A 23,705-nucleotide genomic window follows, 5' to 3' on the forward strand; every position below is an offset into this window, starting at 1 on the left:
ATATTTCTATTACATTTTCTTGAGCGTTGTCGCAATTCTACCGTTACACAATGCGTGCTATTTTTCGGGGATAACAAAGTTACCAAACATCTCGACAAGATTCAGAAATATCGTAGTACAACGACAAATAGGTAAAACAGCGTGTCATTTAAAAAAAACCCAGATCAATATGCCTTTCTTTGAAAGCAACAAAGGGACAGTGCTAAAATGTAATGATATAGATTAGAAGGACCACAGTGTCGGTAATTAGAAGGACCACAGTTGTCGGATGCAATAGAATAAAGTTTGTAAAACATAAGTCAAGGTTTGTATTTGAAATGCACGGGAAGCGTTTTTCAACAGTCAACTTCCTTTTATAATTTTTATGATAAATTGTTCCGCATGTGGCAGATTTGCTTATTTTAATCGTCGAGAAACTAAATTTCAGGATATTTGCGGTTGGAATCGTATTTAATAAATAACCTGATTTATTTTTTATTTTTTATAGCTTTGTTTTTTGTTGAATCCTGATTGTTTTTTAGAATGGATATATGTTAACAAGAACATGCTTGTATTCAACACTTAACTCATCGTGATGTACATCTGACACACCGACACAAATGTTCCAACAATAATCTGCCCTAAACTCACATGGCTTACATGACAAACTTCTCGGGGATTTTTCTCGCCTTACTCCTTCTCTACTTTGCCCACGTGACCGGCAGGAACGTTGTGATTGGTCTGCTTGGCGAGTTCACGTCCAATAAGCACGGCCAGGCGCTGGGATTATTCCAAAATGACGACGACACATCATACGAGTCTTCAAACTCAATGCTGGACGGCTCGTACGACTTCAGCAGGGCGCTGCAAGCGGTCAAGCAAAAGTTTCAGCAGATCGGTGGGCTACCCAAGGTCACCTTCACCTTTCGTCCGATTCCGTTCAGCTCCGATGCGTCGCTTAATCACGTGATCAACCTGCTGTACGAGAACAAGGACGCCTGTGACGCTTTTGTGTTCGGTTTTAGCGGGGAAAACGCTGCCACCGCCTTCTACAAAAGCCACGAGCTCCTGTGCAACTCAGTAGACGCCTTAGTCACTGAACTTAACATCCCAACTTTCACTTGGTCGTGCCTTTATAACCCCGAGAGCTTCCAGCACTCCACAATGCTCGGGGCGCTGCCTGATGCGCGGTCGATCGGCAGGAGCGTGACGTCATTCATGCGTCATCAGAAGTGGCGCAAGGTGGCCTTTCTGACGTCATCTTTTCCGGACGCGTGGCGGGCTGTGTGCAACGAGGTAGAACACGAGCTGATGGCTTCCAACCACTTTGTGATGCAATATTACGAGCGATTCACAAGGGACTTTTTCCTCTCGTCGAGGGGGAACTCCCGCGCGGAACGGCTTGCGACCTTGTGGAGGAAACTCCAGCAGGCGCAGGTTTCAGGTACAGTACACAAAACGAGCACCACAACTTTCGGTTAAAGCCCCAAAAAAGTAAAGCACAGTTGTCGATTAAAGGCCAAGCAGTAATCATAAGGTAAAGGCGACAAAGCAAAAATATCACGTAACCCCGAGTTTCGTGGACCCCAATTTAACAAACCCTTGCCGAGTCGCAAAAGATAAGTAATTTCAACCCGTGATGCATGTGTGTGAGTGCCATTTGGGTTGCAGGTAAATTTTATTCTTTGGGTTGCAGGTAAATTTTATTCCTAAACAAATAAAACGGGTTTACCCTACAAACGAATGTGTATGACGATCCACAAAACGTACAGCCGTTTTGTGCTTTTGTGTCTGCGGCCGGTAAAAAATTAAAATATTAAAATATAAATGTAAAATAAATTTATAAAATACATCCAAGATGAACAAAGACAAAGACAGTCTGCGTAAAAACCTCAACCACTACTGTAAAACAAAAGCAAAAGGAGCAACTATTTATTAACTATTTATTTACTATTTATTTGTACAGACAAACTGATGATGCCATTTATAGGCGAAATGCATATTTGTATTAAAGTTTTAGACCTTGCTGATTGATTTTTGTTCGGAGCGGTGCGCTTCTCAAGCTTTTATTAATAAATTTTAGAACTTTTATCGTCGGCATTATGTGCTCTGTTGGAGGGCCAGATTCTGTTGTTAATACACATACAAAGATTTATTTGAAACGTTTAAAATGCTACCTACCTCTGAATGGGCTTGATATTCTTACTATACTTTCTCCAACAAAATGTACTTTATATAACAGAACACTTGTGTTTTTCTGCAGCCGTTGTGATTTGCGCGCCCCTGGACCAGCATAACCAGCATCAGACATCAGAGGCTGTCGGTGAAAGCTTCTTAACCGAGCTTCTAGCAAGCGCCTACAGCGTTGACGCCGATGCCGCCCGATCCAGAGCTTTTGTGCTGGTCGACTGGAAAGGGTTCCAGCACGGATCTGACATTTCCCAGCACTTTGGCGGCAAAATCGTGTCTAAATCCCGGCGGAGTGCTGTTGTCGACCACGAGGACGTTTACTTTGCGTCGATTAAGCTGAATTTGACACAAAATGGCGTCCAAAAAGAAGACAGTGATAACGGGTTTGGGAGAGGAAGGATTGCCAAGCGATCTGTCGGGAGTGATTTTGAAGGACAGATGTACGAGAATGTGCTGGTTGTTTCTCCCTCTTTGCCTGAACAATCGTTGGAGCTACTGGAATCGACCAACTCTTCCAAGTGCGATTATCTTTACTTTCTTGATTCTGTGCTCCTGGGAATGGTCGCTATGTCAGCGGCTCCCGGCAAGAAACAGCTAATCGACGGAAGGTTAGTTATCTGGCTTTTTTCAACGGTTTAAATCGCGGTTAAATTAACAAAACAACGCGCGAGTTGTATACTTAGGTATAGTTCAAAGAGAAAGGCGGTATACTTAAGTAGCTCTTAAACTGAAAAAAAAAAACGAAGAGAGGTTAGTTGCGGAATTTCGATGCGTTTTTACACTAAGGTTAAGGTAAAATGTTTAAACAACCCCTGAATATATGCCAAGTGTAAGGCATTGACTTCGGGTCCTTTACACGTTTCGTTTATGTAACAAATATTACATTAAACCAGGGAGTCTTTTTTTCGGAATCCGGTTCAGTTCCGGTTTCGGTTCGGAGGAATTTAAAAGTTCCGGTTCAGCTCCGGTTCGACCATCGCTATTTCAAAACTGGTTCATGAAGTTCCGGTTCAGATACAATATAATTTGCGTTAAATGTCAAAATGTGGGTCGATAAATGTAGATAATAATGCTTGAATTGTAAGTCATTTAATCTAAGTTACGTGACGTATTAAAAAAACAGGAACTCATTACTGAAATATCTAAAAAATAAAAAATCAACGATTTTTTTATTCAATATTCATATTTTTTTTTATAAAATTTCGAATATGGCGTAACTTGACTCTGTAAAATAGAAGTTGTGACGTCATGCAGGAGCGAACCGCTTTTATTTACAGGTTCGGGTTCGGTTAAGGTTCAGGTTTTTTAAAATTATTCGGTTCAGTTCCGGTTCGGGTCCTTAAAATCTTGCAAAAAACGGTTCAGGTTCGGTTACGGTTCAGATAAAATTGACCCAAAACCGGTTCATAAAGTTCCGGTTCGGTTCCGGTTCGACTCCCTGCTTTAAATCGATGGGGTTTAAGTTATCGGTTGCTGATACGGGTTCGATTTAGGTGATGCAATACTTGAATTAACTGCTAAAATCGACGGAGGAAGGTAAAAAAGTAAGCTACTTTTAACAATTTAGTTCAATACCGCGCTTTACACCAGAACAAGTCTCGACTAAAAACTGACGTCATTCGACGTTTTACAAGTTTTACTACAAGGCAACGGTCACTAGAAATAATAAACCTACAGTGGGATTCGAACCAGGGACCTCTATCATTAGACCATTTCGTGTGCATGTTTAAGCGCAAATTTAAAGTTTATATCGAAGTATATGAACATGTAAGGCCGACTTCAGGGGTGATGTTATAGTTGAGTAGAACAGGAAGTTAAAAACGATTTTTAACCTCGATAAGGACATTTTGCTTCAGATCAGGGTTTACCAAACGTTTTTCATAAAGGCCGCGGACCGGTTTGAAAACTATGTTTTTTATTTGATTTATTTATTATAACACTAAGCGATACAAAAAATATTTTCCAAAATATAAAATGAGAAGCCGTTTAGTTTGAATTTTGTCAAAATTTAGCTTGCATTTGCACCTGATAAACTTTTCTTTTTTTTTTTGTTATTTTTCTGCCCAAACAAATATATATATCATAGGCACCAAACGTGGGTGTGCAGAGAGTTTTTAGACGCTATGTATTCATCGTAGGGCATTAAAACGCCTTGGAATTTGACCAAGTTACAAATAAATGTGCAAAATAATTCCTATAGCAAAGTTTTAGTTATCAAGGGTGAATAAAACTTTCCTAGATTACCATATAAAAATTGGTTTGAATGCAGGAGTTAAAACAATAATTTTAGTTTTGGCCCTCAACGTACTAAACCATTATTGACAGTATTGCGGTATAACTAAGATAATAATAAGCCGCGAACCATTTAAATAACCTGAAAGGTCTCTTCTTGTTTGTGGTCCGTAATTTGAAGTTTTACCATAGATTTGTTAATTATTTTGTCATCAATCAATATAATCGAGGCTGTGCGTTCAAATCTCACCAAAAAGGCATTGTAGATCATTTGATATTACAATTTGTGCGCCAAAAAGATTCTCAACATTTTTTGTTCCGGCGCAAGACAAGTGGGAACTGAACAGCCTCATATTAAAATAGATTAAACGTGCAATAAACGAATCTTTTGTAAAGGTCCGTTGTCGACAGAGTCTCTCAAACAACTCGTTGGAATGGATTTACAGGACCCGTTTTATTTGATGAAGACAAGAGGCGAAAAGTTAATTTCACAGTTTGGGACTTACTGCCTGAGCGAGGTAAGATTCTGCATAAGGTTGATGGCAGAACCAGAAACAACTTACAACTTGAACTCACTTGAGTCCAGTATTGTAACCAAGTCAAATGGTTTAAAACAATACCAAGTCAAGTTCCAGTCCAAGTCATTTTGAAATGACTTAAGTCCAAGTCCAGTATTTAAAAAAGTTATTCGCATAAAATTAAAACGTTAACGTAATAAAATTGTTAATCTCAAAAACAAACCAATGAAAAATACTTTAAATCCAGTATATTTGATACAATGACCCAAGTCCAAGTCTTGGGTCATTTAAGTCATTTGTCTAAAAGGCCTGAGTAAAATCATTTTGCCAAAAAAAACACTTGAGTCAAGTCAAGCTGTTTAGGGCACTGTAGAACTAACATAAATCTCAGACCTTTTTTTTAAAAAAAATACATCGTTGTGCCACTGATTCAATGATCTTCGGATGGTAATAAAACAAAACAGTCAAATGATTATATACGCTAACGTTTTTTTTCGTTGTTGTTATTTTATCATTTGTTCTAGGATTGGATGCAGTTCAAGTTATGACGATTGACACAGCGCACAACGGAACAGCATTTAAGGTAACTTGCCAAAGTTGTCAAAAGCCCATAAACAGATAGTATTTCTAACAAAATCAAATTTATTTTAACATTGATTTGTTCAACACGATCATTGAAGATATTCCATGTACTTCTTTTATATGAATCGCTCCAACTTATTACTTAAATCTGTTACCTACGGATAACTTAGATGTAGACAACCAACGGGACGTTGTTAAATTTGGCAAGGTTTCACTCTGCAAAAATATGCGTACTCAATGCATTAACTGAATTATAATAGATGACCTTACCCACTATTGCGCGAATTTCGAAATAATTTTATGAAAGGCCCAAAATTGCTAACTTTGTGCTAACGTTTTGGAAATCTGAATTATTTTGCATTTAAAATAATTTTTAATCATATTTACTTCTGAGATGGATTTTGTGTACATTTACTTTTTGCTTACATATGAGACAAATAGATAACTAAGTTGGTGTTAATTCAAAGGCAATATATGTTGTGAAAAATCCACTGGCCTACGTGACTTTCAGCTTACCTTAAAAATATCAAAGCCCATATTATAACAGGTAGCATTATGGAAAGCTTTAAACATACCTTCATGATTTCAACATCTAAAGATTTATTCAAAACGTAGCCTATATAAAATCGTCTGTCACAGAATTTGTTTTAAAAAAAGAATTTTGTTAAAATCGTCTGTCACAGAATTTCGCCTGTCACATAATTTTATTGTTTTACTTTCGTTGTTTTTCATACAAGGTTACTTAGTTGTTGATTACTAAAAACAGTTTTGGACTGAACAACGCTAAACTTCACACAAATATAATCTCCATATACCACGTGACCCGCCTTCCCGCCAACCTGCGCTGTCGCCTAGGTAACGGAGGTTGCGCAGATCACGTGGTCATCCCAGGGCCAACCGCTTTCTGACACGTGTGAGAAGCTTCCCTTTTTGTGCCAAGTCAGCTCGATTGGGATCAACACTCAAGACATTGTGGTGGCCATTTTCCTTGGAACTGGACTCTACATTGTCGTCTACGGGACCTACATATTTCTCAGGTATGGCTGGAAAGGTATTTGATACAGCTGAACAAGGTCTAAATGATTTGAGTGTTTTCGGTATAGTTTGATTGTTTTTACGTCTTTTACAAATAGAAGGTGAAACATTTCGATACTTTTAGATAAGAAAATGTCCAAGATTTATATTTCCGTTTTATAGTTTTTTTTGTTTGGACAACTACCTTGTAACAATTGTGACAAAACTCGCATCTCACAAATGGTAAAATCTTTAATCACTACATTTTAAAATTCAAGCTTGTTAACACTCTGACGTATATTTGGAGCCACTAAAATATCAGAGCACCACCTTAAACAACCGGAAAATGTGGTTTCGGAAATAGACAGACATTTTTTTAAAAAGCTATGTTTTACCAGAATTGTTGATGTTTAGGAAGAAGAAGGAATGGACAACTTTGCTGAGAGGACCAAGCAAGTTGTTTCTCACTGATGCAGATCTAAAGTTCCTCACACAATCGAACACAGCGTAAGATTTAAACAACAACCGAAGAATATTTTCGAAACTAAGAGGAGTCTAAAATATCTTCTGATGTATTTTTAGAAAAAAAAACCTAAATAATCATGCCGACCTTAGTCCACGTGAGCAAATATGTTGTTTGCCGTCCGCATTGAAAAACCCACGGCTGCGGAGTCGGAGTCGGATTCGGGACTTGACTGAGTCTGTCTGATTTGCTGGAGTCGGACTCTGGACTCGAGTAAGACTACCAGAATCCCGAATCCGACGTGCGCATGCGCAGTAACAAATTCGAAACTGATAAGGCCGCCAACTGGTAATTATAAAGGTGGAATAACATATGTTAGAATATTTTCAAATCGTGTATTGTTGGTGGATAAGTTACATGACACCCCTATGAGTGGATTGCTGAATATTGACTTTGTATTAGTTACGTAAATGAGTCGTGAGCATACTGAAGAGTCAAATCGGTACTCGAGACTCGGCAAAATCTCACATTTGGCCGGATTCAGACGGGGAGCTCGGTAGTCAGGTCCGGGTTCATTTGTTAGCCCAGAGTTGGACTCTGATTGATTTGTTTGCTGGAGTCGGACTCGGGTATTTTAAGCGACTCCGCATTCCTGATTTACATTTACAAGGCGTTGTTTTCTCACAGTCGCCCGTGTGGTGAAATGACAAGTCGCGATGTGAGCACGTCAAGGGTTGGAAGTCTCGTCACTTTGGTCGACCATAACCTAATCAGCGCGGAGAACAACGTCGCAATGATAAAGGTTGGCTGAGAAAAGGATAAAGTCACTCGTTTTGGCTGAGCGAATTGGCTTGGACTTGGGTGTTTTTTGCCTTATTCGATTTGTAATGCGTCTTGATTTTAAAAACAAATAAGGGTTTAATAATAAATTGCAAAGCATAAAAGGTATAAGAGATCGACATCATCTTGATTAAGGCGTTACCGGTACGATATGAGCTTGTATCATCTTCAGTTTATGTGACTGAGAGGCAATGATGTCGATACATCGACCTTCTTGGCTTTGGAATTTATTATCAAGCTACATTACAGATCCGTTCATACTGCACCCAAATAAAGGGTTATTTGGATAATTCATGGCTAAAATTCCTAAACCAGCTTGGTATCGGATCGGCACCGATACCAGCCTAGTATCGGACAAAAACCGCTACTACCACTTGGCATCGGGTATCGGCTCCCATCCGAAAAATGTTTCCTACTTCTGTATGTGTTTTGATATTCTGCTAAACCTAAACTACAGCCATCTTCAATGTACCTTGCTTATACACTTTTACTGATTGATTGGACAAATACCCTGTTAAACTATTTATCCTGTTCGTTATTATTTAAACAACACGCGATTTGATTTATTTTGGTTCGGTTTTTGGTATTTTAGTATCTTCTAAGTTTAGTACTTAACGTGCGATGTGAACGTGTACAACTTCGCTATGGTTAAAGTATTCAGAAATGCCGACGATGCCTTTGCGAAGTATAGGCTATAAAACCTAAGTTTTTAGCTTTTCTAGAGTATTTTGCTTTGTTTTGTTAAAATCAGTTAATGACATGCTTTATGTTTCAGGGCGATTACGTGTTCCTCAAAAAGGTGACCAGTCCCCCAACGGAAATCAAGAACCCGGCGAGGGACGTTCTTAAGCAGGTTTGGCTTAGGAGATTAACCCAAGGGGTTTACCTAATACACTGTTTAAATTTGTTAGAATAATACACTTTAAACATTCATTTGTGGAATGATACTTCTTTAAGCAATAATCTGTTATTTTGCCAAACTAAAAATATTGCAAATGTATGCGTTTCATATAGACAACCCTAGTTCGACCTGGCTTATGAGCTACTCTATTTATTAAGCGTTAATGAATTTAAAATGTTATACTGTACCACAAAATTTATTAAATCGATAAGATTGCAGCCTTTCCACCTTAAAACCTGTCTTGTAACTCAGTGGTCGGCAACCGCCGGTCCGCGAACCGGTGCCGGTCCGCGAGGTATTCGTTACCGGTCCGTAGCAGGGTTACCAGATTAAAACTTTGATTTAAACCCAAAACTTTCGTAAAAGTAACTTTTCAATCACTGTAACTTTCGTTTAGATATACTCCATGGTTTATTGGTATGATAAAAAAAACACAATTAGCATCAAGCTCTCGTGAGATTCAAAACAAACCAGTGTGCTGTGGTCGATTTAGGCCTACATAGCACGTTCACAAGATCCAAAAATGCATTTTTATTGTAAAATCCAACTCCGTGTATATACAATTCATCGACAAAGGGCCATATATGTAATGTTTTTTTGATGCCCACCCTAAAAGTGCAACCTAACCAAATTATGCACATAGTGTTTATAAACAATGTCTCGTGATAAAATGATTTATTATTTTGATGTCAGGCAGAAAAGTTTTCGAAAAAACGTAGGGGAGATGTGGAACCAGTCACTCAGGAGCTTTTCCCCCCTTCTATTTAAAATAAATATTTACAATTTTTGCTGTGATATCGAGATGCAACGCCATTTTTCTCTACGAGGTTTCGAACAAGTTAAGCGCTTAGGGAATGCGGTTCAATAGGAAAAATTATCATTTCATTCTAGTTAGTTGATGGCAAATAACACACCTGAAAAGCTAACCCAAGTTTCAACTCAGGCTGTAGCGACTTTACCTCAGCCTAGCGGTAATTTTATCTGCCCAACGATGTTCTTGTGGTATTCTATATATCGCCTTCTTCTTGTGTCTGCTTATATGCTTCTGTATCTATACCCTATCATCGGAGACCACCCTGTCTCTCGTCTGAGACCACACCTAACTTTATCTGGTCTCCCTTGCTCCCCCTACTCTACCTTCTGTGATGGAATAAATAAACAAGCTAACAGTACTTAGTTGGCTATATCCAGAAGTATGATATGCCCTACGCCAGTGGTTTACAACCTGGTGGGGATGGGTGGGGACCAATGGTTCACTTGAGTAGCATTTTTTGCATGCAAAATAAATATTTTTTTTTTACATTTTGAGTTAAATGTGGTGGTATGTTGAAGGGTAGATCCAAGTTCATGTTAAAACTTGTGAATCCCGTTTTAGGAAGCAAATAAAACCTGCAGATGGAAAAACGTCTAAACTGACCCACTGGTCCCACATCTCCCCTATACATTTTAAGTAGTTAATTGAAAAATGTGGTCATACATTTTCTTTACTGTGAACATTTGATTTTTTTAAGGCCGGTCCGCGACAAAATTTAAGTTTTAAACCGGTCCGCAGTGCAAAAAAGGTTGCCGGCCCCTGTTGTAACTGAAACAACGACTATAAGAAAATAGTATTGAGCCTTTGTGTTACACTAAATGAATCAAGTTTATTCATTTTACAAGATAAGAGAAACATACCCACGTCTAAATAAAAATACCTTTTTGCGAGTTAGACTTAGGAGAAATGTGTTTCTGAGATCGTCATTCGCCAATTGAAACTAAACCCAATTGAATATTTAATTAAAAAACTATTTGCGAAGGCAACTCTACTCGATCGCTGAACACATTCTTTAACTTAGAATAACTATTCTTTAATTGAGTGTACAATATAAAAAAAGCAACCCCAAAACAATTCGTAAAACAACTCTTTGGCAGAACACATTTTTTAAAACATCGCTTTAACTTAGAATTAAATTATTTAATTTACGTACAATATAACACAGTTCTTCGGCTTTTTAAATTGCCGAAAAGAACTCACAGACGGACAAATGTCGCGACGTATTAGCTGTTAAGCTGCCACCGTCTAATCCCCGAAAGCGCCATCTGTCAGCGGGCGTCGTTAGACCGGACTGGACCAATGTCAAGCAGGCTGACAGAGCTTCGGTTTTAAGCTGCATTTTTTCTCGCAGCTCAAGGAGCTTCGTCACGAAAACGTCTGTCTCTTTCACGGTCTCTATAGCAACGCGGAGTTTCACTTCATGGTGATCGAATTCACGCATCGCAGGAGCTTAAAGGAGCTGATCGAGAACCAAGACTGCGAGCTGAACTTCACCTTCAAAGTTTCTCTCCTACACGATTTGGTTCGGGTACGACAAGTTAAAATCTTCTTCCAATCTCGTATTCGCTTTAGTTTTGAAATCTGGAGATCAGGTTTAACGACAAATTGTATTGAAATCTTGACAAGATTCTTGAAACGGCTGTGAAAAAAAGCTGATTTTAAATTAGATGTAAATTATATGATTTTCTAAAGTTTAAAGCGCTGACTTTCATCACTAAGATGCTTATAATTATAAATAGTTGTCATTTAATGTCGGATCGGAGCCGATACCCGATATCAAATGACAACAGTATCGGTACTCGTCCGATACTAGGGTCGTATCGGTGCTCATCCGATACCAATAGAATTTGTGCGAAACAGCCATAATTTGCAAGACTTTCAGAAAATATTACTTTGTAGAAGATAAATAGGTTGCTAGCACAATAGCAAACTTCGACCAAATACCCTGAAAATGTTTACTATTGTACTTTGCAATTTAAATTTTTATCAAAGCCCATACAGAAGTAGGTATCATTTTGAACGTTTCGAATTACTCTTTATTCATTTTCAACATAGAGAGAAGTCACAGGGTGAAGCACACCCGGTTTAGATAGTGTATCTCTCCACGTTTCCTTCTTTCTGAAGTCTGCCTTAGCATTATATATACACTTACCATCTGTGACTTCTCTCTATGTTGAAAATGAATAAAGAGTTGAAACGTTCAAAATGCTACCTACTTCTGTATGGGCTTTGACATTCTTATTACGTCTTACTACAACCTCCAACCATTATGCTCCTAAATTTTTATAGTTTTCGTTAATTTGACCATAGTAATCACATCTTTTGTTATCTGATCGGATCGCGGTAGTTTTTGCTCAAAATATAGGTTATCGACATCCGAATAAAATATCAACTATCGGAAATCTCTAATATACAGGCCGATTTCATTTTTTCTTCTGCAGGGAATGAAATACATTCACGCAAGTCCGATCCAGTGTCATGGAAGATTAAAGTCGAGAAACTGTGTCGTTGACGGTCGTTTCGTGTTAAAGGTCACCGACTACGGGGTCAATAGGTTAAGGAACGTGATGGGCGTCACCCCTGACCTCGACTGCAACCCAAAAGGTGAATTATTTAAGCTTGCCGTAAAACATTGACTTGAAAGTTGGTGCCACTGTGTTATAACTATATGTATTTCTTCCACATTATAGATAATATTGTTTTATTCCTCACTGTTTTCAAATCTAATTTATTTGCAAACCCAAAAGGTGAATTAAGCTTATACGTAGAATATTGACTTAACCTGCGTGTATAACTGTGCTATATATTTATTCTTCATGGCTAATAGTGCCTAAAGTTCTAACCCTAGTTCAAATGCCAACTTATTTGCAAACCTTCAACATTTGTTTAATATAGAGAAAAAATTAAGTTCATATCTTGTAATTCGCACAACCTTTTTCTTCCAATATTTACAAGTATTTGCCAGTTTAAATTTATTATAAAATACTCAAAACATTGACTTGAAACTTAGTGCGACTGTGTTATAACTATACGGTATGTGTTTTCACCACGTTATAGCTAATATTGTTCCAAGTTCTCACTTTTTTTTTCAAATTTAATTTATTTCCAAACAGTCAACATTTGTTTTATGTCGAGAATAAATTGGCAAGTACATATTTTGTAATTCACAGAATTACTTTTATCCTTTTACAAGCCGTTTGCCAGTTTAAATGAAGTATAAAAACATACCAAAAATATTTTATAAATCAAACATTATGATTTACAAACAGTTTATGGGCTTAAATCTTCCACATTTTACTGAAGGATCCATAGGATAAAACTAAACAATATAATGGCTTATTAAGATCTATTTTTTTGGAAGCTCCCTAAAACACATTTATTGTTGCCGTATTTTGTGTTTTGGCTAATCTTGTTACAACAGTGTAGTTAAATATAAATATTGCAAGTTTTTTCAGATCTTTTAGGAAATATAAAAATAATTTTTGAAGAAAATGTCGATCTACTCGACCTATTTAGCTTTTACATCCATTTTTTTGAAAATACATTATAGATCACTGTATTGTACCTAAATGGTGTATAATCTTGGTACCGGTATGTTTGCTGGTCTTGTTATAAAGGTTTAGTCATATACAAACAACGTAACTTTGTTCAGATCTTCTTTGGACCTCACCAGAACTACTCAACGACCCCACCTTGCGGCAGATTGGATCACAAAAAGGAGATTGCTACAGTTTTGCAATCATTTGCCAAGTAATGTTTACGTATACCAATAAAACTTTTAATATTGAAATATTTTCGAATGAGAACACGATAGAGATTTTTGTTTGGTCGACTTCTGCTAGAAAAGCTAGCCTCTGATGAGTTCGAACTCACAACCTTGGCCATTCTCGGGTCGTCACTGAATTTACTGACGGAGTTATACAGGCCCACAAGATATCAAGTCGATAAACAACCCTAAGTGACTTACCCTATTTAATGATATGTAGCCTACATGTGCATATTAGATTCAAGCCTTTAAAGTTACTAGTACCGGCAGAAATGAATTTCTTGCTAGAGTTTTACGATTATTTGTTAAGTAAGGTTTACGTAGCCAATAAAATTTTACTATTTTTTAGAATTAGAGCACCGGTAAGCCAATTTAACGCTATGACCAAAATCAGCCTACAGATACAGATTATTGGGTTGACTTAACTGCTAGAAAATCTAGCCTGCAGTAAGAATCATTCTCTCGGCCTAGACCAGCGGTTCTCAACCAGTGGCCATGGCTCACCGGTGGGCCATAAGAACATTTGAGGTAGGCCACAGACCAATTAAAAAAGCTAGATTTAGTTTCATTTGTGTCACCATATTTAATTTTACATGGATAATGGCTTGGGGAGGAATAAAAAAGGATTGTAAATTTATTGTTCAGTCGCAAGTATATCACTAATACACGGTTGAATAAATAATCTGGTTGAGAACCACTGGCCTAGACCATTCTCAGTGTGTCACTTTACCAAGGGAGCTACACTGGCCCAGAAGGTATCAAGTCAATAAACAACCCTATGTAGCGCACGCTTTTTTTATTATAGGCATGTTGTGTGTATTAGATTCAAGTCTTTTAAAGTTAATATTGCCTGCAGGAATTAATTCTTCGTAGCGACCCGTTTTCCATGACGAACCTTTCTGCCGAAGAAATCATAGAAAAGTTGAAAAATCCTCCGCCATTATTACGGTTCGGGCGTCGATGAGTGTTAAAACTAATTATGTGTTGAGTTATAATCACAACTGTTATCTGTCCAAAGTGCAGTCTCTGTAAGTAACGATACATTGCAGATTATGTATCTTTAGTTACGATTTTTGATTCCTAAATCAAAGGATTGACATGTCTGTCAAAGTCATCGGTACCAATAGCTTGCCATAACGTTACTCGTCGAAATTCTGTCTCAGTTGACAAACTGCTATTGCAGTCCACATGTCTTAATCGCCATTGTAAAAGGCCAAGTCTATGTTTGTCATTAGTCGTTACATTATGCTGAACTTGCGTAATTAGTTATGCCTGTTGCAGTCTAGCTTTACCCTTGGTCGTTTTATCCTATAGTAAAACGTTTGTTTTGTTTGCAGTCCACATATTTCAATCGTCATTGTCATTTCCAACTTTGTATGGTATTGGTCGCTACATAACGTCAACTAGTTTAACTCGTCATTATTTTTGATCATCTTTACAAAAGATGATTGTAATTAATATAGACCAATGGTAAAACGTTTGCTGTTGCTTGCTGTCAATATGTGTCTGTGGTTGTTTCAGGGTGTCAATGGTATTCTATAGTAGGCTAACTAGGTGTTATGTAGGCCTAGTTATTGTAGTGCTTCTGTAACTCAATTTTGTCATTGATATAGACCTGTGGTAAGATGCTTGCTGTTGTCTTCACTCATACGTGTCTTTATTGTCATTATGATTTTCGAAACCATTAGTGCCAATCATTATGCCTTTGCTGACCAATTGTGTATATTGTGATAACAATTCTTGCCTTTCAATATTCTTTATATTCACTGCAGCCCATCGGTGTCGAACGAGGCTGCTCCGATCGAAATCATCCAGATTATGAAGCAATGCTGGCAAGAACAACCCGAACTGAGACTTACTTTCAGGTTTGGAGTCATTTTGTGTGGTTTAAAGTTGAATTGTGTTGCAGTCAAAGTATTTGTGACCTAATGGATGATCGTACCGTTATCCTTGGTGAAATGAACATTTATTTCACCCAAGCAGGAATTTCGTAAATCGACTGAGTTCTAGGCCTGTTTTTATTTATTTTGTTGCGAAGTTTTTCCAGGTAATCTACTCGAGTTAGCTTTCTGTTATTCGGAACGCTTAGCAACTTCGATAATATTTATGACGATTAAATAATATCCAAACACTTTAGTTAGCAGCGAAGTTTATCGAAGAAAAAAGCGTGGGAATTTCAACGAAAAAGCATATTACAGAAATTAGTATAAATAGAAGTAACGCGTCAGATCATGGTCAATTTATTCTAGCTACCTTTTTGCAAATCATATTCGTATTAGCTAACAACTATTTCTAGGCCACCATGCATATTGTTAGAAGGGTGGTGTGATCGTTGGTCACTGGGGCTTAATGAAGGTTAAATCACAGTCTATACATAAATGAATTGTATGGCTTACTTGCTTGATCCGGGCTGATAACCCCCTTATATAAAGTTGAATGCGCGAACAAGACTCGTGATATTTCATTGGAAAGAATGTCGACTGTCGATAAAAATATTCAAACCATTATATTCGATTAAATCGACATTTCGCTGCTACAAACGTTTGTGTTTTCGTGTTTTTATCTTCACTTGTATTTTTACACTGATGATGGCATGAGGTATTGCCGAAACGTTTGTAACAGTGAAATGTCGATTTTATCGAATATAATGGCTTTCATTTTTTATTGAAATTACTAAAAAAACGTGTATTGTGGGAACACACAATAAGAACTAAAAAGCAACAATACCTACAGCAGAAAAAATTATAAAACCATAATAACCAGAACAAAATCGATATAGTCTACATCGTCTGAGGACTTTTTCTCATTTAGACGGTACTACAACCATTAGGTATTAGTCCTATTTTGGCCATATTCCTAACTGTTTTTTATTCCGACGTTTGTGTTGTTCTTATCTCGATCTTATGGCTGGAGTCCGTATTGTGTTCCAAATATTGATTGTGTTCAGCGCGGATTTCATGGCTTACTTGCTTGATCCGGGCTGATAAACCTATAACCCCTTATATAAAGTTGTATGAACGAATAATTAAGGCACTTGGTATTTTGTTCGAAATAACGTTTTATGTGTTTAGCGCGATCCACACCGAGATCAAACGCATGAACCGAGGCAAGAAGCACAACATCGTGGAGGACATGATGAAGCAGCTGGAGGACTACTCCAGCCACCTGGAGGACCTTGTTAACGAGAGGACCGCAGAACTCAAGGAAGAAAAGAAGAAGACAGAGCAGCTTCTGATGCGGATGCTACCGCCGTGAGTTTTTGTGTAAAAAATCGTAGCAGTTATGCGTTACGCGGTGTTGTAATGGCTTTTAAAACTGAAGGGAGCTTTAATGCTTTTGAATGTTTTCACTTCACTAAGTTATTTGACTGAATAACCGAACTTTACCGAACTTTTAAATTTGTTCAATGAAATTTGAACTTTTAGTTGAATGTTGCTAAAGTTAGTTGAATGTTGCTAATTTTCCTAAAGTAGGTGTTCATAAAACCGTTTGTCGTCTATGTGAACATATTGGGTGTATCTTTAAAATTAGATTAAAAGTAAATAATAGAATCGTCTAAAATGAAAAGAATTGACTCATTTCATGCTTACATATTTTTAAAGCGAGTGCAATATTTCTGTTAACACTTCTATGTTATTGTTTGTCATCTATGTGAAGACTGTCTAGCCGATATCCTATGAAAAGAATTGGTTTAATTGAAATATATTGACTCATTTTATTAGGTTCCTTTTCTGCGGTATGACTTTAATTAAGAATATTTGAAATAATTGACAATTTGTTGTGAAAAAATACAAATGAATTGACTTGTTTTTTACAACATTGCTATCGAAATGACTTTACTAATCTTTTCAAGGTCCGTCGCAAAACTTTTAATGTCGCACCAGAAGATAATCCCGGAGTCTTTTGAGAAATGCACGATTTACTTCAGCGATATTTGCGGTTTTACGACGATATCGCTGGCCAGTACGCCCATGCAGGTAACACAGCTGCACATGTTTTTTTCTGTTTGTTTGTACCTCTTTTTTTTTTTTACAAAGGTTATTCACTGTTATATAGTAGCCACTAATGTGGCACAAATTAAGTTGTTTCTTTGTATTTAAATTTGTTCTCTAATGATTTAATTTGTCGTATACCTGCCCATGTGTTCGGATGATGTTGCGGTCAGGGAGCGGCTGACTTTGATGACCTAACGGTCTTTCGCTGCTCCCTGGGAATTTACTTCCCTAACAATAAAAATCTATCCGATAACGCCGGATCGTAACCTGTTGCGATAATGCGTCGTAGTATCGGTATTAGAACGGATAATTTGGTCGAATCAATGCAGATTTGACAACTTTTTGTTGCAAGTTTTTCAGATACGCTGTGTGATTAATTTAATTCGATTTTTTAAATCATTTCATTTAAAAATGAATGTTAAAGCAAAATAGGTCTTGTACATCAATCAACTATAATGGCCTATATATAAACTGATTGCAAATTAAGGATGAAATTATTTTTAGAAAGGATGCAGCAAAAAGTTTAGCTATACTTCAATGTATGGCCTATTGTATCTTTTCATGAACGCAATATAAAAGGTTCGCCAATCCAGAACTGTAGAGAATCTCTAAAAATACACGCCAACACATCAACCCTCCGTTATTCGCAACTAACCCCAGCTTTATGTGAAGGTTGTTGATTTTCTCAACGACTTGTACACCTGCTTCGACGCTATTATCGAAAAGTACGAGCTCTACAAAGTGGAAACGATCGGCGATGCTTACATGGTTTCATCCGGGATTCCAAAGGTGAGATTCCAAATCAACTTCATGCGTTTATGACATCATAATACCAGTGTTGTAAACAAGTGGTTTAAGACCTAGTCAAGCCATTTGTAAAATAACTTTAGTCCAAATAAAGTTTTCGCATAAAATAATAAGTCAAGTTACAATAAGAGCACGTCAACGAACCTATTAGCCAAGCCCTCAACAAAATAAAACGTGAAAGTTAAACTATTAATATTGGCAAGATTGTCCGATTAAAGCAATAACTCAAAGTCAACGAAACATATTGGCTAGCAAGTTAATTGTTTTATGTGCAAAATAAAGATAAATAGCCTAATTTACCCAAAATTGTCTAATAAAAAGACCAAAAAAGATTTGTCGATAAGACAGTCAAGTCATTAAAACAATGCATCATTCCCAATCGTATTGTGACGTCATTGCACGGATATTGTGACATAGTATGGTGTCAATCTATGATGACGCGTGACAGTGCACATTAAACTGCGATTGCATAGATTGTGACGTATACTGTACAACATTGTGACGTCAAGCCTATAGTGTCGTGAACTGTGACAGCTATACGTATCATGTGACGTGGTCAAACGGCGTCTATTGCTACTACACATTTTTAACTGTATTTAAGCTCAAAAATGCCGCCCATGAAATTGCATTTTCCGTCGTCAATTAACGACTTATCGACTTCAAACTAACACAAGGGACACAAATTTGCGAGATACGTCATTCTCTACCCTGAGCGTCATGAGAAATGCTTTATTGTTGTCAGGTGATCGGCGACCGACATGCCGAGGAGGCGGCTTGTATGGCCCTTGACATCATGAGTGCAACTACAACTTTCCGCATACCACATCTTCCTGATGTAGACCTTAGGATCAGGATTGGCATGCATTCAGGTGGGACTACAGACTTAGACAACTAGAGTTATTTTGGCTGTTTGAAAATTAGATTGGAATTGGAAAGAGATCATTTCTGCTTCTTCAAGTCAGAAAAAAAATCTTATTTGACTAATTCCCATTTTTGCAAACGGTTGCCTAAATGAGCATGCCTACAAAGGTGTTCGTCACTTTCGCTCATTAAAATTTCGATACCATTTAGCTACATCGGAATAATTTTAATAATCCGACCTTGGGTTTATAAATTATTTCTTCTTTTTACAACCCTTCTAAACTCGAATTTTACTTCCTTAGGTCCAGCGGTGGCTGGTGTAGTCGGACTGATGATGCCAAGATATTGCTTGTTCGGAGACACGATCAACACAGCTTCAAGGCTAGAGACAACTGGGATACGTAAGTTCGGGAGAATAAATACCTTGAAACCGTTCAACTAAATTTGTGGAGTTGCTTAAAGCATTTGAGTCATGGTTGTTTCTTGACTCGCTTCTCTTTGAGCCTTTGTAGCTCAGTTGGTAAAGCGACAGTCCAGGTGTGACTGGATGTCGTGAGTTCGAACCTCACTCAAGGCTAGTTGTTTTTCTCTGCCTTACCTGCGTAGTTGATCGACAGATTTAGATGACTTTCGGTACACACTCTCAAAACTAGCAAACGGCTGACGGTAGCAGCTCAGCGGATTTAAACAAATCTGTTAACAATCACGTTTGTTACGTCACAGCAAGCCGCATCCACATCAGTGCTGACACAAAAAAAGCTCTCGACATGAGCCCCAAAAATTTCGACCTTCAAAAGCGTGGAACGATTGAACTCAAGGTCAGTGGTAAAGTCACGAAGCAATAAAACGTATTTCTTACAAGTGGAAGGTAGAAAGAGGCTTTTAGACATCAGTATATAGTTTGACGTAATAAGAATATAAAAGCCCATACATAAGTAGGTGTCATTTTGAAGGTTTTGAATAACTCTTTATTCATTTGCAACATGATGATACTAACTTTTGTATGGGCTTGGATATTCTTATTACGTCTTACTAGTCATTATGCTCCCAACATATATTTGATTAGAAATGAAACAGGTAGTATTAGCTAATTTGTTAAACTGCGCTTGAGGACATATAATATGAAGTTTTCGAGTTAAGGCAGCTCTATTTTTTTATGTTTATAGTCGTATTTGTCTTATTCTAAATCTAAGTAGGCCTATCAGGTAACACTGTTGTATGATCAGTAAAGTCTGTTTTACTGAGTTTGTGAGTTTTACTAAAATATCAATAACGGTATATACACAAAAAATCGCAGACCGTTGGGTATTATGTTACAAAGTCATAGTTAACCTGATAATGAATTGCTAAGCCAAAAAGGTCGAGTAGATCGAAATCATCTTGATTAAGATGTTTCGATACAAACTTACCATCATTAACTGAACATGATACAAGTTCGCATTGAAACATCTTATCAAGAAGATGTCGATCTACTCGGCTTTTTTGGCTTTAGAATTAATTATCCAGCTACCTTACAGATCCGGGCATAGTGTTGCCAAAAATCAAATACCATTCCTCGACCTTTTTGTAAACTGAACATGATACAAGTTCGCATTGAAACATCTTATCAAGATGATGTCGATCTACTCGGCCCTTTTGGCTTTGAAATTTATTATCAAGCTACATTACAGATCCGTGCATAGTGTACCCAAATAGTTAACCTTGTTCGTCAAACTAACACTTGCATTGCCAGGGTCGTGGTGAGATGGAGACTTGGTGGTTGATCGGGATGGAAGGTTTCGACAAACCACTTCCCAACCCGGGCGATGTTAACGGCCCAAGCCATGGAATCAAAATCGACAAGTCGCGCAACGTCAATCAGTCGTCCAACATTCACGAAGTAAGTTTTTAGATCCGGGTGGTGAAGGAAGAATAATATTCTTGATGGAACGATGATATTGTTTAGAACGCCGCGGTCGCGTATTCCCACGGATATGCGTTCGATTCTCACTCGAGCTGTTTTATAAGTTTATAAATAGAAGCCTCTCACATCAAACCATGGGTTGGAGCTTGGCTTTTGGTCAAGCGAAATATTAAACTCTTTGTTATCCTACATTGTTAGATTTAACATTTTATCTGTTTCTCATGATGTATGGTGTTATTCGATATGAAGAATTGCTTTTTGGATTCCTGTTACATTCTTTGGTTCTAGGGTTAGCTGACATTTGGTAAATATTTATTGTATCCACAGAAAACTAATCACCGCATCGAAGTACCGACAAAACGTGTTTCGACGGATGCGAGTAATTACCGGCATCGACATAACAGGCAAGTGCTAAAAATCAACAACTGAGAGATGATTCCGGATCTTGGTATGGCTTCGTTGCATACCCCCAAGATTTTGCGATGCACATTTTTCATCCACTATAAAGTTTTCTGGTCCCAAATATACTACTAGTTTTCTCGCATTTTTTTAAAGTCGGTAGACCCTGGAATAGAAGCATCATTGCTACGGATCTCAAAAACTTAAACTGTACAAAATCCAATTTTTTTTGGAGAAGGACCAGAAAGCATAAAGATGAGCTAACAATATTTAAACCGAAAGTTATGTAAACAAAACTCAGCAAGATGTCATTACTTGGGTAGCACGGATCTGTAATGTAGTTTGATAATGAATTAAAAAAAAGGTCGAGTAGATCGACATGATCTTGAATAAGACGTTTCAAAACCAACTTGTATCGTCTTCAGTTAATTAGATACTTCGTATTTATTAGCAATTTATTACCAATTATCTTAATATATTGAAAATCGTATTTCGCAAAGCGTAGCAAGTTTAACCAAATTAAGGTGAAATAATTCACGTTACGCCAAGCTAGGGTATTTTTTTAAACACGTTTATTACGTCACAGGAAAGGCAGCGGAGGCTCGTCCTACGTCATCGCAACGCCCCTCGCCCTAATCCCGGAAGTGACGTCAGACCCGAAGTTCGGGTGGCGCCACCAAGCGGCGGGGAAGCGAGCGAACGAAAGATTTCGAGCCAAGCAAGTTTCGCTGGAGAAAAGCCAACGCAGCCAGCTGTCGACTATACTGGGGCGAAAGCATGCGGTGGGGCCTGAGGGACCGGCGGTCTGTAGGCCCCCGTCCCACAGGTAGCCCCCCGCGAAGGTGGAACCCAGGGGCAATGGGTTTTAAAGCCCACTTCTACTACCCCCCTACGATGGGAATAAGGGTTAACGGTGTGTAAGGCTACTTGGAAAGGGTAACACCCACCATAGGGTGGAACAAGTGGTTAGTGGCCCCCTTTTACCATATGACGGATCCAACCCTATATAACGGATCCAAGTTCTGATTCTTTATAACCCCCTCTTCCATTAGCCCATTTGATGTAGGAAGTTAGGATGTGCAAGGCTTATTTGAAAGGGTAACACCCACCACAGGGTGGAATTAGGGGTCTGAGCCCCCCTTTACCAATCCTATGTGAAAGACCCAACTTATGGGGCTTCATAAGCCCCGTTCCATTAGCCCATAAATTAGATCAAGGAGGTTAGGGGGGTGAGTAAAACTTCTTGGAAAGGGTAATAATACCCAAGGGTGGATCAAGGGGTTCGTGGCCCCCTATTACCCACCCTACATGACGGACCCAAGTTCTGGGGCTTTACAAGCCCCCTTCCATAGCCCATAAAATTGGGGGTGTGTAAGGCTTCTTTGAAAGGGTAAAACCGCAGGGCGCAAGAAGGGGTTTGTATACCCCTTATTACCAACCCTTTATGACGGACTCAAGTTATGGGGCTTTATAAGTACCCTTTCGCTGACCACATAAATGGGATCCATGTGCTAGGGGTTTGAAAGCCTTTATGTTATGGGTGGAATGTAGAAGTGTCAAAGACCCCTATCCAATGGAACTGAGGGGTGTACATGCCCTTGTTCAAACGGGGTAGTTTTACTACTACTACTTAGATCCCCCAGGGTGGGACCTAATTCACAAAATCCCCTTCTTTTTTCAGATTTAACTATTTTGTTTAAAAAATATTTTATTTTTCAAGTTACACACGATTCATTTAGGGCAGGGATGTCCAACATTTTATTATAGTGGGCCGCATTGACACTTGAAATAATTTAATGGGCCGCAGAACCTATTAAGTTTCAAGATTAAGTATTGCTCTTTAGAGTTATAACGGGCCTTTAGAGTTATATATATATATTTTTACCCATACTGTACTATTAGTGCGCCCCTAAAAGCTGAGTGGAACATTTTATTAGGCTAATATTGAACGTTAAAAATACCTCTTGGGAGTGAAAATGACTAGCGGGCCGCACAAAAATTTCAGATGGGCCGCAATGTGGCCCGCGGGCCGCAGGTTGGACATCCCTGATTTAGGGATTAACGGACATCTTAAAACTTGCCAACGTACACCCAAGGGGGGTCCACGCACCCAAGTTTAAGAACCCCTGAACTATGCACTACCACAGTGTGGTGAAATTGTGTTTTGCGGTAGGAAAATCAAAAAAAAAACTTTTTTTTTCAGTTGTCAACCAGCATTGTAATTTACACTTGCTTGTTTTGAATGTTTCACCATTATTTATCTTTTCATTGTGAAAGTATAGTTCCAGGATGCTGTGATGGACGCTAGACTACGTCACTCGAGTAGTTTGACGTCACGTTAATGACGTAGATCTTACACGTGACGTGGGGGATCTTATACGTGAAGGCGATGCCAGATTTGCAACACGTTATTTATTTTGTGCCGCAATTTATTGTCTTGA

General features: G+C 38.1%; 1 protein-coding gene across 1 annotated transcript; it reads left to right on the top strand.

Annotated features, from left to right (window-relative positions):
- Positions 1–630: 630 nt before the first annotated feature.
- LOC146146644 (atrial natriuretic peptide receptor 2-like) lies at positions 631–22,057 on the top strand. Its single transcript, XM_083386935.1, has 21 exons — positions 631–1,423; positions 2,243–2,777; positions 4,798–4,919; positions 5,444–5,502; positions 6,357–6,538; positions 6,930–7,022; positions 7,666–7,780; positions 8,594–8,671; positions 10,885–11,061; positions 11,975–12,137; positions 13,186–13,283; positions 14,156–14,247; positions 15,072–15,164; positions 16,371–16,550; positions 17,153–17,276; positions 17,967–18,083; positions 18,844–18,970; positions 19,265–19,363; positions 19,686–19,780; positions 20,695–20,841; positions 21,851–22,057. Exons 1-21 carry the CDS (start codon positions 631–633, stop codon positions 22,055–22,057), a joined length of 3,696 nt encoding a protein of 1,231 aa, XP_083243061.1.
- Positions 22,058–23,705: the final 1,648 nt, after the last annotated feature.

Source organism: Ascidiella aspersa, chromosome 4, assembly GCF_963924565.1.
Source record: "Ascidiella aspersa chromosome 4, kaAscAspe10.2, whole genome shotgun sequence".
In the NCBI taxonomy this organism is placed as follows: domain Eukaryota; kingdom Metazoa; phylum Chordata; class Ascidiacea; order Phlebobranchia; family Ascidiidae; genus Ascidiella; species Ascidiella aspersa.

Excerpts from the sequence above, each read along its gene's own strand:
- LOC146146644 (XM_083386935.1), top strand. The coding sequence starts at position 631 with ATGGCTTACATGACAAACTTCTCGGGGATTTTTCTCGCCTTACTCCTT. Across the intron at positions 2,778-4,797 it reads AAACAGCTAATCGACGGAAG|GTCCGTTGTCGACAGAGTCT; the intron begins GTTAGTTATCTG and ends TCTTTTGTAAAG. Across the intron at positions 13,284-14,155 it reads GTTTTGCAATCATTTGCCAA|GAATTAATTCTTCGTAGCGA; the intron begins GTAATGTTTACG and ends TATTGCCTGCAG.